The sequence below is a fragment of the Phacochoerus africanus genome, chromosome 3 (assembly GCF_016906955.1).
Source record: "Phacochoerus africanus isolate WHEZ1 chromosome 3, ROS_Pafr_v1, whole genome shotgun sequence".
Lineage (NCBI taxonomy): Eukaryota > Metazoa > Chordata > Mammalia > Artiodactyla > Suidae > Phacochoerus > Phacochoerus africanus.
The window spans coordinates 46,549,499-46,567,894 of NC_062546.1; the positions used below are offsets into that span (position 1 = coordinate 46,549,499).

The following is an 18,396-nucleotide window of genomic DNA, read 5'->3' on the forward strand; positions in this document are numbered from 1 at the left end:
CACACAAATGGAAACTTGCACACCCTCAAATTTCTGTAAATTTGATAACAAATGGCCTACTAAAAAGTATTGAAAAAAATATGAGACTGCAAAGAGTTAATGTCTTTCCTTTGCTTTTTTTAAGATTTTTATTTTTTCTATTACAGTTGATTTATAGTGTTCTGTTAATTTCTGCTGTACAGCAAATTGACCCAGTCATATATACAAAAATGTACACACACACACACACAAGTTCTTTTTCTCATATTATTCTTCATCAAGTTCCATCACAAGTGACTAGATATAGTTCCCTGTGCCATACAGCAGGATCTCATTGCTTACCCACTCCAAATGCCACTCAACATTTGCATTTATTAACCTCAAACTCCCCCTCCATCCCTCCCCCTTAGCAACCACAAATCTGTTTTCCAAGTCCATAAGTTTGTTCCTTTTCTGTAGCTAGGTTCATTTGTGTTGTATATTAGATTACAGATATAAGTGATATCATATGATATTTGTCTTTCTGACTTACTTCACTTAGTGTGAGATTCTCTAGTTCCATCCATGTTGCTTCAAATGGCATTATTTTGTTCTTTTCATGGCTGAGTAGTATTTCATTGTGTATATATACACATCTTCTTAATCCACTCATCTGTTGATGGCCATTTAGGTTGTTTCTATGTCTTGGCTATTGTGAATAGTGCTGCAATGAACACAGGGGTGCATGTATCTTTTTCAATGAAAGTTTTGTCCAGATATATGAACAGGAGTGGGAATTCTGGGTCCTATGGTAATTCTCTATTTAGTCTTCTGAGGTACCTGCATACTGTTTTCCATAGTGGTTGTACCAATTTACAGTCCCACCAACAGTGAAGGAGGGTACCCTTTTCTCCACACCTGCTCCAGCATTTGTTATTCATTGACTTGTTAATGATGACTATTCTGACAGGTGTGTGGTGGTACCTCATTGCAGTTTTGATTTGTATGTCTCTAATAATCAGTGATTTTGAGCATTTTTTCATGTGTCTGTTGGCCATCCACGTGTCTTCTTTGGAGAAATGTCTATTCAGGTCTTCTTCCCATTTTTCAATTGGGTTGTTGTTGTTATTGTTTTTCTTTTTTTCCTGTTGAGTTGTGTAAGTTGCTAATGTCCTTCCTTTGTAAAGAACACTTAATTTGAATAATAAAATAACATATAACCCAGAATTCGAGTTGTGGTGCAGCAGAAATAAATTCAACTAGGAACCATGAGGTTGCTGGTTCGATCCCTGGTCTCGCTCAGTGGATTAAGGATCCAGCACTGCTGTAAGCAGTGATGTAGGTTGCAGATGTGGCTCGGATCTGGCATTGCTGTGGTTGTGGTGTAGGCCAGCAGCTGTAGCTCTGATTCTACCCCAAGCCTGGGAACCTCCATATGTCGGGGGTGTGGCCCTAAAAAAGGAAAAAAATAAAAATAGATAAATAACATAGAATCCAAAATGGAGGAAAAGATGTAAGTGGAAAAAAAAAAAGGAGATTCACAAATAGAGACATGAAAACGGCCAATAAACACAAGAAAAATATTCAGTTTGGGTAACATCAATAATTACCCAATAAGTGTAAATTATAACTACACATTTTATTTTCTGAATCACAAATTATTTTACGATTAGGGAGTGTAATGAGGTTATATGCATGAAAATGTGCATTTTCAAATACTGGTAGGAAGAGTATAAAGTAGAATAATCTTCCTAGAAAATAATTTGGCTCTGTGTTAAAGCTTTAAAAATACGAACTCCATGTGGTGCTATAAATTATCTTCTAGGAATTCCAAGGAAATAATTATGATTTTGAGGAATGACATTTTTAAAAGGATTTTCACATCTGTTATTTTTAATAAGAAAGAATTTGGGAAAAACACTCAAATGTCCCATACTTGGCGATTGGTTGGAAAAAAAAATAGGATGCCTAAAAATCAGATAAATATTTAAAAATAACATCATAGAAAGAGTTGAATGCCATATAAATATGTTGAAATATAATAATTTTAAAAAAGCAGTTACAAACAATAGTAAAATTGTAAAAATATATATATTTTTGAAGACTAGGAATGTAGACCACATTTTACAAATTTTTATTTATTTCTGCCTCTATATATCCTCACTTTTGGTCCATATGTACACAATTTTCCTTAAATTATTATTATTATAATTTTATGGCCACACCCACAGCATGTGGAATTTACTGGGCCAGGAATTGAAACTAAGCCACAGCAGTGACAATACTGGATCCTGGAGTTCCCGTCGTGGCGCAGTGGTTAACGAATCCGACTAGGAACCATGAGGTTGCGGGTTCGGTCCCTGCCCTTGCTCAGTGGGTTAACGATCCGGCATTGCCGTGAGCTGTGGTGTAGGTTGCAGACGTGGCTCGGATCCCGAGTTGCTGTGGCTCTGGTGTAGGCCGGTGGCTACAGCTCCGATTCAACCCCTAGCCTGGGAACCTCCATATACTGCGGGAGCGGCCCAAGAAATAGCAACAACAACAACAACAACAAAAAAGACAAAAGACCAAAAAAAAAAAAAAAAACTGGATCCTTAACCTGCTGAGCCAGCAGGGAATTTCCTGAATTATTTTTGAAGAAGAGAACAATAAAAGAAATTTAAAGAAGAGAGAAAAATGGAGCAGGAACCATGGAGAGAGTGGAAATGAATGGAAGGAAGTGGAAAAGAGTGTAAGCAAAGCTCACTTGATGAAAGAGCCCGAGCCTGCAAATGATTTTTCCATGTATCACTTTATTTGCTATATGACAAGTATCATTGTCCCCATCTCAGGAACAAAGTGCTAGTTCCAGAGAAAGCAGGTTAGTAATTGATAGAACTTTCCAACTCACTTCTGATAGTTCCAAGGTCACTGCTCTTTACTTTTGCTGGGGGTGGGGTGAGAAAAAAATGAGAAGGCAGCTTACTCAAAACCTATAATTTTTGTGTATTTTTAAAAATTATAGTTGATTTACAGTGTGTCAATTTTTGGTGTACAGCATAGTGACCCAGTCATACATATATACACATTCTTTTTTTCAGAGTATCTTCTATCATGTTCTGTCCCAAGAGACTGGATATAGTTCCCTGTACGGTACAGTAAGACCTCATTGCTTATCCATTCTAAATATAATAGTTTCTACCTACCAACTGCAAACTCCCCATCCACCCCACTCCCTCTCCCCTCCCAAAAACTATAATCATTTTTGGCCACACCCTCCACATTCAGAAGTTCTTGGGCCAGGGATCAAACTTTGCCCCTAGTGACCTGAGACACAGAAGGGACAATGCTGGATCCTTAAGTGCTAGGCCACCAGGGAACTCCTAGAAATTATCATTTGACATCCTAGGCAGGACTATTTTATCTAACATTATTTCATTCCAGCACTAACCATGAGGCATTATTAAATGTCTATTGGAGTCCTACCCCTTTAGATTTATTTTTCAAACACTTATGAAATGATTACCATGTTCCAGGCACTTTTCTAAGTACATTGCACGTATGAGAGCATCGAATTCTCCAAGCAGACAAAGGAGTAGGTACTATTATTAAGCCCATTTTATACATGAAAAACTGAGGCAAACAGTAGATGCCCAGGGTCACACAACCCATAAACAATGGAGAATAGGATTCTGACCTAGGCAGTCTGGTTCCAGAGTCTGGTCTCCTTACCATCTTGTGCTGCTTTTCTCCTTTCTTTCTTTCCCTTTCTCTTTTCTTTTCTTTTCTCCCCCTCCCTCCCTCCCTTCCTTCCTTCCTTCCTTTGTCTTTTTTGAGCTGCACCTGTGGTATATGGAGTTTCCCAGGCTAGGGGTCAAATCAGAGCTATAGCTACCAGCCTACACCACAGCCACAGCAACGCAGGATCTGATCCATGTCTGCAACCTACACCACAGCTCGTGGCAACACTGGATCCTTTTATTTATTTATTTATTCATTTATCTTTGTCTTTTTGTCTTTTTAGGGCCACTCCCTCGGCATATGGAGGTTCCCAGGCTAGGGGTCCAATAGGAGCTGCAGTGGCCGGCCTACGCCAGAGCCACAGCAAAGTGGGATCCGAGCTGTGCCTGCGACCTACACCACAGCTCACAGCAATGCTGGATCCTTAACCCACTGAGCAAGGCCAGGGATCGAACCTGTAACCTCATAGTTCCTAGTCGGATTCGTTAACCACTGAGCCACGACGGGAACTCCAACACAGGATCCTTAACCCACTGAGTGAGGCCAGAGATCAAACCTGCATCCTCATGAGTAATGGTTGGGTTCATTAACCGCTGAGCCACAACAGGAACTCCCTCGTGTGGCTTTTCATTTCCAGAATATCCCATTCATGTCATGAGGTGAAGCCCGTTTATCTATCAATCACAATCCCTCCAAAGTAATTAATTTATCACTTTAGGCACATGCAAGCAGGCCCCCCAGGAGAGTGCAGGAGAGTGACATACTTGACAGACATTAGGATAAAGTAGGAAGGTGGGACAAAGAGGATGTGCAGACATTGAGGACACAGAGGAGCTGGCAATGAAAGGTCATAACATACTGGCTTCGAGGATCTAAAATCCTGAACATGGGAGTTCCCATCGCAGTGCAACGGAAGTGAATCCGACTGGGAACCATGAGGTTGCGGGTTCGATCCCTGGCCTTGCTCTGTGGGTTGGGGATCCGGCGTTGCCATGTGCTGTGGTGTGGGTCGCAGATGCAGCTTGGATCTGGCATTGCCGCGGCTCTGGCGTGGGCTGGCGGCTACAGCTTCGATGGGACCCCTAGCCTGGGAACTTCCATATGCTGTGGGTGAGGCCCTAAAAAGGACAAAAGACAAATAAGTAATGAATAAATAAATAAAATCCTGAACATGACAGTTTATAGTCCAGATTTGTAGTAGAAAGGCCCCTTAAGCCTCTCAACATTCTTAAGGTTTTCTTCTATGTTCCAATTACCATCTGTGGATTGATGGTCTAGTTAATATTACAGTCAATCTCGAAGCCATGGTGAGCAGCTCATCACAAGAGTATTCCGTGGCTGGTATGCTTTTGTTGTGGGGTAGATAGGTTACTCTGAAGGAGAAGCATGCTTGGAACAGATGCTATTGGTACCAAGGATATAGCCCCCTGCTTTTTCCCAGTTCTATCAGGACCTGCAGTTTTTTGCCTAATATTTTCTCTGGCACCAGGAGCTGATGGATGGGGGTGGGGTTAGGAGTGGGTGAATGGAAGGGTGTCCCTTGGGCTGATGGATAAATGGCCCTGCTCTCTTTGATCAGGGTACCTGAAGCATTTTCTAATCCTGTCCCCCAGGGTTTCCCCAACGGAACTGAGACTCAGTTGTCCTCAGAAGCTACCGGCCCATTAGTAGAGCCTTCTTGGGCTGTCTCCCACCCCCTTTCACCTTCAGACTCCTTTGGTTCACCTTGGGATCATTCCCAAATAAAAGACAGGCTCATAGCATTATCTCATTGTCAGCTTCTGGAAGAAAGCAAACCAAGACGGCTACTTGAATATGTATATAGCCACAGGCAAATTTCAGTCAGCATGGAGGAACATTCGTATTTGGTGGAGAGTCCTTCCTTTTCTCAAAACTCAGAAAATCACTATGCGTCTGCTATACGATTAATTCTATCATTTCAAAATATGGAAGTCCTCTCAAGCCAGCCTGATCCTTGGGGAGATGGTGAAATCTATGGAAGTTTTTGTGGGGGATTTTTTTCCCCCAGCCTCTAAATTATCTGGCCTCTAATCAAGCTTTCTTATTTCCAGGGTCTTGGACCCTAGGGAGAAGGAGAAATTGGGGCCAAGTTCAGAGGATAGAGGTTAGTTAAAAGCCCTTTCTGGAGAAAGTGTTCCCATTAGGCTGGTCGGTAGGAGCAGGTGAAGGGCATTCAAATCCCCAGGGAATGGTCTGGCCTAAATAATTAGAATAAGCATCTAGAAAGTTGTGGAAGTTGCCAGGGTACCACGACCGAACGTCCTAACTGGTTCTCTAGATTTCTTCACACAGATCTGCCTCAAGGGTTCTCTGGCCTTTCGTCTCGGCACTGGGGACAGTCTCCGGGGTGAATGAAGCCCTAGAACAGAGCTCTCTTTTTCACACGGCTGTGACGGTGTAGAGGGACCAATGAAGCTACTCTGCCTTCATTTCCAAAATGGAAATGAGTGTAGGATTGCCAAATAAAACACGGGGAGCTAGTGATCATTGAAATTTAGATAAAAACCAAATCATTTGGGTATCCTATGTTTATTTGCTAAACCTGGCAACGCTAGTTACATAAGCGATCTTACCGCTAGAGGTTCTTGTGGGGATCACGTGAAAAGGAAAAGCTTCCTGAAATGGGGCTCGCTTTTTATTTGCCCCCGATATTTCAAGTCCCTAAAATATTTCTCTTCCATACATTAAAACATTGCTTTCAGAAAGGAATACTTGGTTCATCTTAGCGGGAATGAAAATTGCTCTTTTTCCTTGGTTAAAGATGTTTTTGTTTTAAGCTTTTTGCAGGAACCTCAAAAAATGGCTTTAAGGGCCAGGCTCGTAATGTAAAGGTTCAAGGAAGTTAAGAAAATGAAGTTAAGAAAACGTAAGCTCCGTGGTGGAGACGTAGCGAACCTGAGATTGCGAGTTCCATTGAAGGAGAGCAGCCACATCTCAGCACTGAGCTAACTGATGCCCCAGGGGAGTGAGGATGTGGGATTGCCAAATCTTCCTAAATGTTAAGAGAAGCCAGAAACCTTGATTTTTACGTGCAATCTCCTGGTTTTTAAATGTTGGCAAATAAATCAAAATTCTTTAAAATACTGTTTGAGGCAACAATGTGTGGGCCAAAGCAAATACTTTTATGGGCTACAACTGTCCCCTGGACTGTCCAGCTGGGGCGTCTGATTTATGTGGAAATTCACCACTAACTAGTTTCACTTTCTGTGGCGGGTCATTCTCACTCTCTAGGATTACATTTCCTCCCTGATAAAGGGAGCTGCTTGTCGAGATCAGTGGTTTACTTCTGGTGCCCCAGAGAAGCTGGAGTTGTTTCCAAGGATGTTAGGGTAGTAGAGTGTGTCACTGAGCCTTCAGCTACTTGTGTCGCTCCCTGGGATTAGAAAGAACAGTTCTTTATTTTTATTTTTTTTTTGTCTTTTTTGCCATTTCTTGGGCTGCTCCTGCGGCCAAACTCATGACAAAGGCCTGCCTTAGATTGGCTTTTTTTTTTTGTCTTTTTGCCTTTTCTAGGGCCGCTCCTGCGGCATATGGAGGTTCCCAGGCTAGGGGTCCAGTTGGAGCTGTAGCTGCCGGTCTATACCACAGCCACAGCAACGCGGGATCCAAGCCTTGTCTGCAACCTACACCACAGCTCATGGCAACGCCGGATCCTTAACCCACTGAGCAAGGCCAAGGATTGAACCTGCAACCTCATGGTTCCTAGTCGGAATCATTAACCACTGAGCCACGGACGGGAACTCCAAGAACAATTCTTTAAAGAAAGAGTTCTACTGCTAAGTTGAAAGAGAAAGAGAGAACACTCAAAACCAGAAAACAGGAGTTCCCACTATGGCTCAGAGTATTAAGAACCTGACATAGTCTCTGTGAGGCTGAGAGTTCAATCCCTGGCCTTGTTCATTGGGTTAAAGATCTGGTATTGCTGCAAGATGCAGCTTGGGTCCTATGTTGCTGTGGTTGTGGCTTCAGCTGCAGTTCTGATTCAACCCCTGGCCCAGGAACTTCCATATGCTTCAGGTGCTGCCTTAAAAAAACAAAACAAACAACAACAACGAAAGCCCTAGAAAACTCCCAACAGGAACAGATAATCTTCATGATTTTTTTCTCAGAATTTGAGTAAATGTTTTGGGGCCCTTTTAAAATGTCATCAACAAAAAGAGGGATCAAAGTGGAGACCTGCCCTTCCTTATATTTCTGATATTCCCTTTCTTTCCCCACCTTCTACTCTAAGCCAGGCTGGAGGACATTGACAGGACATGACATCTGCCTACATTGGATTTTCATTTCTTAAAGCTACATTCTTGGGATAGAGAGCAATCAGATATGTATTTATCTGTGGATCTTGCTAAAAACACATAGGCATTTAATAAATTCTCCATACACTTAAAAAATGATACTTCAGGAGTTCCCGTTGTGGCGCAGTGGTTAACGAATCAGACTAGGAACCATGAGGTTGCGGGTTTGGTCCCTGCCCTTGCTCAGTGGGTTAACGATCCGGCATTGCCGTGAGCTGTGGTGTAGGTTGCAGACATGGCTCGGATCCTGCGTTGCTGTGGCTCTGGTGTAGGCTGGCAGCTACAGCTCTGACTCCACCCCTAGCCTGGGAACCTCCATATGCCGCGGGAGCGGCCCAAAGAAACAGCAAAAAGACAAAAAAAAAAAAACAAAAAAACAAAAAAACAAACAAACAAAATGATACTTCAAAGTCGGGTGAAAAATGATGATAACCAACACTTATTTAGAAATTAATATATGCCAGGCAATTTGAATTTATTAACTTATTTATCCTCGGCTACTGTCTTAAAATATGTGAGCCCAAAGCCCTAATGAGCTTTCTCCAGCTCCTGTGGAAGTGGAAACTGAGGCTTAGAGAGATTCAGATCTTGCTCAAGGTTATTAGTCCCTTACATAGTGCTGTCTAAAGCACAGCATGGTCAGTTACTGATATTTCCAAGATCCCTAAGGCAAACTCTATGGTATGGTCTTGGAATATTAATTGCAAATGTTCTATGTTTTTACAGTTTAATCCCTTTCATTTTGAGAGTGTGGGATAAGCCACAGAATATGAAACGTATTAGGAAATTAAAGCCTTGGGCAAAATTCAGGAGCATAAATAAAGGGGCTTGAATTTTAAAGAAGCAAAAATTACAACTCCTAAAATTCTCTTAAGATGGAAGGAAAATAAGCAGGAAATAGTGGAGAGCAGTTTGCCATGCATTGTGTTATGAATAAGAGATTTATTGCAGTGGATGATTTGGTTAACATTTTAATATTGACAATTATTATATTATTTAAGCAGTCATATAAATGCCTCTACTTATAATGGCACATCTGTTTGAAACTCTATTAGATAGGTTTTGGATTTTCTGTTTTATCCTTCATATAAACCTCAGGGATGAATACAGAATCATTTCCTCAAAATATTTAGCATATTAAAGAAAATAGAAGTAATAAACATAAACGTTAGTAGCACGTAAGGAGGTGGTCTCATTAAATTAAATTTCCATCTTGCAAAATAAGTAGAGCATCTCTGATTTCTCAAAGAACCAATTAATAAAATGCTTACTGTAGCACGGAGGCTTTTAGTACCTTATTGTGAAAATCTCTCTGGTTTTATGCACAGTGGCTGTAATAAAATTTTATTTCATTCTCCATGGAAGTACATTAGCTCCTTTGCTCCATTTAATCATGGGAAATCATAAAGAAAGTAAAGAAAGCGATTAAATATTTACTTATACTTTTGCTTCTGACTTGTTATGTGGACAAATGCCACACGAGGGAGTGCTGGGACCTCAAATAGAGAAAAATTAAAAACCACCTAATGCGTTCCACGAATGCTCAGCATATTAGTAATTTCTTATTAAACTGTCAAAAAAAATTAAAAAAAGAAATTCCTGCCCCTGGATGCAATTAGAGGCTACCACACAGGATTCGATGGGTCATAAAACCATTAAATCTAAACACTTTCTTTTTGAGCCTAAAAGGCCAGAACATTCCAAAGTGAAGTTTTGGGGACTCAACTATGACTTGACCACCTATTAAGGTGCAGGTGGAACAGATTGCAGACTAACACAAAGAGCCATACAGACCCCAAAGAACTGAATTAGGGTGTAGGTGAGAGCTTTAGCTGTTGAATTTTCTGGATTTTCCAAGATTAAGTGATCAACTTTAACACCAAGTGAAAGACCAGTCAGCGAGAAAAATTGTCATTTTCTTTGCTCCAGGCCCAAATGATGTATTTTTGAAAGCTTTATTGATTTATAAATTTATGTGTAGTACTAGGTGACCAGGTCGATATACATTTCAGCATGCCTATGAGGAAAATATCACCATTATTCTAAATTTTACCTAAATCCAGGAAAAGCACCAGATCTGCTTTAAATGAAACTTTTACTCTTTTTGAAGTGAGTGCCTTTTATGCATCAGGTGCTTGGACTTTACATCCCTGTCATTAATCCTCACAATAGACCGGTGAGGTCATTACCGTTTATCATTCTCCTCATTTGACGGGGGGAGGAAGACACCCTCCACCAATGTCTAGTGTTGGTCCATGCTTAAGATGGCATTTGAACCTAGACCTGTTTCACACTAGAGTGTGACTCAGTTAATTTTCTTCATCCATCATTGTATCCACTTTTACTGAGAAGAAACAAAAGTAGGGAGGAATAAAGGAGAAACAATAGTTCATGAAAACATTGTCCAAATTATATCAGTTAAACATTTGGAAGGGACTACTTTGCATCACTGTAGTTAAAAAAAAAAAAAATCAATTCATACCCTTTCTTGCCTTCATTTTCAATCTATTTCATCTCAATTTTCTGTTTTGGATGTTCTTTTCCAACAATCAAGTCAGTGGATATGTCTTTGCACACATTCACACGTTATACACATATACACATATATAAACATGTATTAATTATTATGGACATCCTTTATATATGTGTTTATATGTAAATGTATAATTCGTATACAAAAAATTTCAAAAAAGGATAGATTCAGTGTTAAAAATCACGTTGCAATGAGGCAAACTTCATTAATCCAGGACAACCATTAAAAAATTGGACTCCAGCTGTTTTAAAGACCAGAATCAAATGCAATAATTTCTAGTATTTTGCACCAGAATTTGAGCTATCGAGCAGCTTTCTTGAGAGCATAAATTGCTTCTTCTTAAAGTGTTAGTGTGCCTGATACATTAAAGTGTGACAGTGAGAAGTCAGAGGCTCGCATATATATATATGTATTCCAGCAAACTGAGGGATGTCAATTGACATCATCCCATGCAAACTTGATACTCTTTGAAATCACTCTGCAAAGGCTTCTCACGGTGGTGTGGTGTGGTGTCCGTGCCATCTGCCAGTTGTTATAGTACTTGACAACAATAAGATGACAGAATAACCTGGGAATCATTACAGTAAAGCGAATGGTTTTGTTTATTGCAGAGAAATAAAGTGGAAGCAAGGAAGGGAGGCCTAAGATGTTATTGGGACCGATTGTTCCTTGAAAATATTTTCATAGAGTCAAAAAGAGTTCTTGGTTAATTTGTGCCACATTTTAGATTCCACATATAAGTAATATCATATGGTATTTGTCTTTCTCTTTCTGACTTACCTCACTTAGTATGAGACTTTCTAGTTGCATTCATGTTGTTGCAAACAGCATTGTGGCTGAGCAGTATTTTTATGACTGAGTAGTATTCCATTGTATATATGTACCACATCTTATTCCATTCATCTGTTGATGGACATTCAGGTTGTTTCCAAGTCTTGGCTATTACATTTAGAATGGATAAGCAATGAGGTCTTACTCTATAGCACAGGGAACTACATCCACTCTCTTGGGATGGAACATGATGGAAGATAATATGAGAAAAGAATGTGTATATATGTATGACTGGGTCACTAGGCTGTACAAAGAAATTGACATGACACTGTAAATCAACAATTAAAAAAAAAGCTTGCTAAAAAAAAGAGTTCTTGGGGTGCAGTGACATTGTGATCACTCTAGGTTATACTGCTCCAAATTGAGACAATGGACCATCATGAAAACCCTGGTGTCTCAGCCTTTGGAAGATGTATTTAAATTGGAGTTCCCCGTCATGGTGCAGTGGAAATGAATCTAAGAACCATGAGGTTGCTGGTTTGATCCCTGGCCTCGCTCAGTGGGTTAAGGATCTGGCATTGCCGTGAGCTGTGGTGTAGGTTGCAGATGTGGCTTGGATCTGGCATTGCTGTGGCTCTGGCATAGGCCGGCAGCTCTAGCTCTGATTTGACCCCTAGCCCGGGAACCTCCTTATGCTGCAGGGGTAGCCCTAAGAAGCCAAAAAAAAAAAAGGAAAAATCTAAATCATAAATGAAGATTTGTTTGACCCCATCTAAATATTCACACATAATTATAGTGGACGTTTTGTACTTCTCTTAGATTACTGAATTCAGAGCACTATTTTTCTGAGTAATCTCAATGATAGTTTTAGATATGCAGGTAATAATGTTACTTTTGTCTTTACCAAACCTGCGTAATGATAGTTCCTGTGTGAAGAAAGGCTGACCCACTCCCTGGCTGGTGGGGTGCATGTTTATGTAAACACTTCAGTGTGTCAGACCCTGAGTGTGTCACATGCAAAAACGCTTGGTACTTTGTCATCACATATTTTCCCAATTACACAATGACTTCCTGTGCAGAAGACAAAATGGTTTTCTCAACCAAATTTTCAGTGCAGCTGTTATGGTGACTAAGTTTTGCAGGAGCTTTTTAATCAAATGCACCTAAAAAAACCCCTTTAGGCCCTTTCATCATATTATCCCTTTTCCTTTCAATACACAGTTTTGGAAACTTAACTCACCTTTCCCATAAGGAGAGCTATTTTCAAAGAAAAAATTTGTACCCAAAGTAGCACATTGCTTAATTGTTCCACTCTAATCTAGGTATATGATTTGTCCCACATGAATTAATGTTCCAAATAATAGACATTGACTCCTATTGATAACTAACAATTTACATTTTCTCTGTTGTCGTTTTTGTGGTAGTGAATAAACATTACTCTTGAACATATTATAATTCTCATCCTTGTCAAGACTAACATGACGAATTTCAGTTTTACGCAATGATTTGGCACCTTAATTGTATGTGTAAGACTGTTGGATCTGATATTAGAAGCTATTTTATAATGGGTAAATTGTGTCTTCTTATCTTTGAGGAACTTCTCTCTTCTTCATTTTCTGTCATTTTATCTTTATTTTGTTGCTTACTTTTTGCTTTGAAACAAATCTAGGAAGCTGAGCAAACCCTGGATAAGCAAGATTATGAAATACTCCTGATAATGGTTGAGTGTGCTAAAGGTCTGTTACTGTAATACAATTTAGTTCTTTGACTTCAAATCTAGTAAGAGATGAATGCAAAGAGCACCTGTGCCCCACTCCAGAGGGAAAACAATGGAGAAGGAGGAGAGATTCAGTAGGGCGTGGCTGGCAATTGACAAGACACCAGCCATTGCTACCCACCCTTCCACTACTGGTCAGTTTCTGCCCCCTGTTTCCTGTAAGGTCCAATCTTTACTCAGGCCATCAGCTATATCCAGTTAACCTGCCTAGGCCCTTGTGGAAGAAGATATCCACTCCATTCTTATCAACGTATAATCCATGAAACAAGCATTGGCCTCCCTTAGAGCTTGTTGGAAATACAGAATCTCAGGTCCTATCCCAGACCTGCTGAGTCAGAATCTGAACTTTATCAACATCCCCATGTGACTCCTATGCACCTTGAAGCTTGAGAAGTACCGGACAGAGACCGGCATGAAAGTTCCTGGTGGTTCCCATGGCTTAAATCCTCAAAGATGAAATAGCGTTAGGTGTCACATGGATATCATTTCTCTCAAAGACCTTTTAAGATCTCTGAGAACTTGTTGATCTCATATTGACTGCCTGCAATGAGGAGGAACTGAGAAGCAGACTCTAGATACATGACAGAGCTGGGTACAAAGTAGTTTCCACTTAAATTAGAATTTCTTAACAAAATCTGACTATGCTAGATAATTTAGAGAATTAAAAACCTTGTGATTTTTGTCCCCCAAAGAACAATGTGAGCTGAAAGGGTACATCTTTATCTCTCAGGAGTAGGTGATATTTCAAGTATTTAGCAATCAGTACACTGAAGACTTTGATCAATTACAAGAGCTGCTCAGATGCTGTTCTCTAGTGCTCTGTCAGTGGTCTGGATAATCCCAGCTTTGCCAGACACTAGCCTTTAAATTGCTGGATTGTGTGGGACTGTGGGGGTGAGAGTCCAAATGTTCCTTGGGGGGAGAAAGGAGTGATGTCACATTGAAGGGACTCAGGAAGCAGGGTCATTATTTCAGAGCCCTGCTTATTTACCAAAAGCAGTGGAAGCATTTCAATATTTCAACAGGCAGAATTGTCATGCTGGTATGTGCCAACTTAATCTTAGATCTGTCCTTAGTGGAGCCAGGGTAGATTTTCCATGGTCTTTGTGAGTGGTTCTTGCAAAATCCCAAGCTCCCTTATCTCATTCTAACATAAAACTGTGTTGAAAACAACGGATGGGAGTCATCAATAATTTTTCTTTATCGTAACAAATAATCACAAGATAATGGGGAGCATAGTACATCATTCATACAGGGTCCAAGCAGTGCGGAGCCTTCTCAGTTTTGCTCCTATTCTCTCCTGAGAGTGGTATCTTACTTAGTCTCAACTCATGTCAACACAGACACTGATATTCCCCCTGCGTCCAAGAGACTCTCTTGAAGTAAACGCATTAAATTACCAAGTATTTATTGAATGCCTATAACTGGAAACAATGGTAATTTAGAATTTGGGGAACACTTGATTCAAAATTTCAGTCCCACATAATTGAATCTTGGAAAGTGAACCTTGGGCATCACTAATATCAGGAGTCATCAGTATCAGAGTCAGTAGACTCAAGAAGCAGATGGCTTGCTTTTCTCCAGACATGCTTACCCAAGGGAAATGGACCGAATGTATGTGAAGGCTGATGCCTCCTACAAATTTGATAGTTTAGGTCAAGTAGATATTATTGGTGCATTGGTTTGTAGCATTTTAGCAATCTGTGTGGAGCGTGTGTAGATATTTCATATGAATTCAAGGAGATCTGTTTGAAGATTTTGGATCTTCCATGGCAGAGCTACTGTTGCCCTTGTGAAGCCTTTGCATAGACTACAGAAAGCTACCATATCATTTTAGTTGGACCCTTTTGTATATCCACAGTTTGCTCCTACAGTATATGGCAGGCTTTACCCACTGGATTCCAAGCTTCCATACCTTTCCAAAGTTCTCCTCAAGCATGTGGAAAGCCTGTTCCCTTGGGTGTCATGGCCCTGGAGGATTGGGGGAGTACATTTATCCATGTTTGATGCCAGGGGAGATTTCTGGACATCTAGGAGTTCTACAAGAATCATTTCCTTGGGGGAGTGGTCAGACACCCTCTGAGTTCTTATCCAACTCAGGCTCCCATCTCTGTGTGACCTTACTTTGGCCACATCCTCTTCAGGACATATTTTCTTTATGGTAAATTGATGGTCAGACGGTTCTCACTAAAGTAATCAGTGTCTCCTAGTGTTCGGTCCAAATAGCAGTGGATGACCTGTGGCTATTTTCCGTATTTACAAATCTTAATGAAAATCAGACAATGGTCCAGATGTTCATATGCAGTATTACTTACTTAAAATGTGACTTGTTGGGCAATGTTTTGCAAGTCATGAATCCTTCAAAGAAGAGTTCTCAGGGGAACACTTGGAGGGAACAGATCGGTGACCCACAGAAAAGGAAATCTACAGTTGAAGTCTTCTTTATCTGACCCATGCCCTGAAGAACACGGATGAACAACACCTTCAATGGCATAGGAAAAGTAACATTTATCAAAAACAAAATCCCCTTCATTACCGGGTTAACTTAGAGTTTTACTATCACAGGATAATGCTATTTGATTGTCAAGTGTGGTCCAAGGACTGGAAGCATCAGCACCACCAGAGAGCTGATTAGGAAGGCAAATTCTTGGGTCCCATCTCAGATGACTGAATCAGAACCCTTGGGGGTGTTTTTCACAACCATGTTTTCACAAACACTCCTGGGGTTTGGCTGTCTGCTAAAGTTTGAGAAGCATGAAAACATTTTAACCTCTCCGGGTAGTTTTGTAAACAGCCTGTCACTAGATTCTCTTCATCACCCTATGAGTGTTATTTGGACAGGGACTTTTACTCAAATTTGATATACGGCAGGCATGCAGGAAGTCCAATGACCCAGGGTAGTATCTCTTAGTATGTTTGGTATTTGATATACAAATTTTATCAGTTTCTTCTCCGCTCAAGCTGACCCCAACCTGACTACCTATTTTTGGAAAAAAGCCTATTAGTTATGTTCTTTAAAGTTCTTTAAGACAATTGGTTAGATGAATCTATCTAGTTTTTCACTTACTTGCTCATGGTATCTTGTTTAAAAGATAATGATGTCTGCTTGGATGGCTGACATGAATGGTATAACATTTTAAAGGACAGTGTAAATGGTAGAATGCGCTTTAACAAGATTTTAAAAGATAAAATTGAAAAAAGTTAAAAAGGTAGAAAAATTAAACTCTGCCACAATTCTCCCACCTATAATTAGAAATTAGGATGTTTAGGTTCATATACCAGTAATCACCTTTGTACAAATTGTGTTATACATGTTATTTTGTAGACTTTTAGCTTTCTTAATAAATCCTGAAAATCTTTACTAAGTTTGTAAATGTCATTCTTTTATAACCAATAGAAACAGAAGGAAGGTGGGGTGAGAGAGGTGAGAGAGATAGATATAGAGAGAGAGGGAGAGAAAGAGATTCATTTAAGGAATTAGCTCATGGAATTGTACAGATTGGTAAGTCCAAAATTTGCAGGGTAAGCTGGCATGTTGGAAACCCAGGGAAGAGCTGAGTTGCCATTTGTGTCTGAAGACAGTCTGCTGACAGAATGCCCTCTTCCTCAAGAAAGGTCAGTCTTTTTTCTTAAGGCCTTCAACTGATTAGATGAGGCCCAGTGACATTATGGAGAGTAATTGACCTTATTTAAATTCCATTTGATTTAAATATTAATCTCCTTTAAAAAATATCGTCACAGCCAATACCTGGGAACCATTGCCTAGCCAAGCTGACAGATAAAATTAACCTTCACAAAAATATGACTTTTAATGGGTGTGTGTACTTCATTTTATTTATGAACTATGGTTTATCCAATCCCCCAAGTTTGGAGATTCAGGTCATTCCCAATTTTTTCATCCTTACACATATCTCATCTTTGGCAATTTGAGTCATTTTTGTCCTCAAGATCAGTTCACAGAGTATGGAAAGGAATGCATATTTCTAACTTTTTGAAGATTTGACTTATTTCCAATTTGCCTTTGTTGATGCCTTGAACCACAACTTGAAGACTTTGGAGTCAGTAAGATGTCAGGCTGAGCTTGAATTTTCTCCTTTCCTCCTCAGCCTGTAGGACCCTGGGAACCGGCATGATGCTGAGTTCCTGGGCTACCTCTTCAATTGAAGAAGTGGCAGAAGCTGGTCCTGAGGCACTTCGCTGGCTGCAACTTTACATCTACAAGGACCGTGAGGTCACCAAGCAGCTGGTGCAGCGGGCTGAGCGGATGGGCTACAAGGCCATATTTGTGACAGTGGACACTCCTTACCTGGGCAACCGCTTTGATGATGTGCGTAACAGGTTCAAGCTGCCACCCCAACTCAGGTAACCATGGGTCTCTGATCACCTGGGCCCCTGAGCTGGTTTTCTAAGTCTCTTTGCTCTTGTCGTGATCCAACCCCAGAGGCTTTCTCCAGTTTCCACGTGGGTATCCAGGGGAATGAGATCGTCACAAAACATTGGTCCCAAAGTATGGTTGACTGGGATCTTGTCTAGGAATGATAAATAAGGTCTGGGTGCTAGAGATAGTGTCATTGTCAAATATCCACATAATCCTCAGCAAATCACACGCCTTATGTGAGGGTCCCACGCTTGAGCTCTAAAACAGAGACAGGAATCACCATCGCCCTGTAAAAGTCAAAAACATGTATATACCAGAGTACATTAAGGGTTTTAGGTGGCATGAATTGCCATGTCGATAAGACCATACTTAATTTAGCCTGGGTAACAGTTTGTTATTGTTATTCTTTGTCTGTTGGAATCAAAGAGCTACCTTTATATTTTATTTTTAATAGTATTTGGAATAAATCTGGCAGGGAAGATTGAAGAAAGCTAAAACAATGGGGACAAAAGAAGTCATCTGTTTGCTCTGTCTCTTCTTTCTTCTTCTTTCAGTAATATTCCCCTTTATTTTTTTACGTATATATTATATTTACATACACATATATTCTTTTTTCTCACATTATTCTACATTATGGGCCTTTCTTTATTTTTATTGTTGTTTTTTGGGCAACATTCCTCTTTTGCTCTAGTTCATCCATGGATCAATATTCACAATTCATTCATTCATTCCTCCACTCACTCATTCATTATCTTAGCAAAAACAAACAAAAAAACAATGTATCTAGTAATCTAAAATCCAGCTGTGATGGTTTTTTCAGGTCCTTCATCATATCCTTAGTGGGAAATTGTTGTCCTTTTCCCTGGAAAAGATTAGAATCATCTTGAGCCAAAACTAGGAACTCAGTAGAGTGTACTGAGAAAGACCTCAACCCCTTTAAGCT

At 40.2% G+C, this 18,396-nt stretch overlaps 1 protein-coding gene across 1 annotated transcript in view; it reads left to right on the forward strand.

The window, feature by feature from the left end:
- HAO1 (hydroxyacid oxidase 1) overlaps nucleotides 1–18,396 on the forward strand; it is a 56,838-nt gene that overhangs the window by 9,798 nt on the left and 28,644 nt on the right. The window contains exon 3 of the mRNA XM_047770370.1: nucleotides 17,182–17,437. Within this exon, the coding sequence (XP_047626326.1) occupies nucleotides 17,182–17,437 (256 nt within the window). The remainder of the gene's footprint in view (nucleotides 1–17,181; nucleotides 17,438–18,396) is intronic.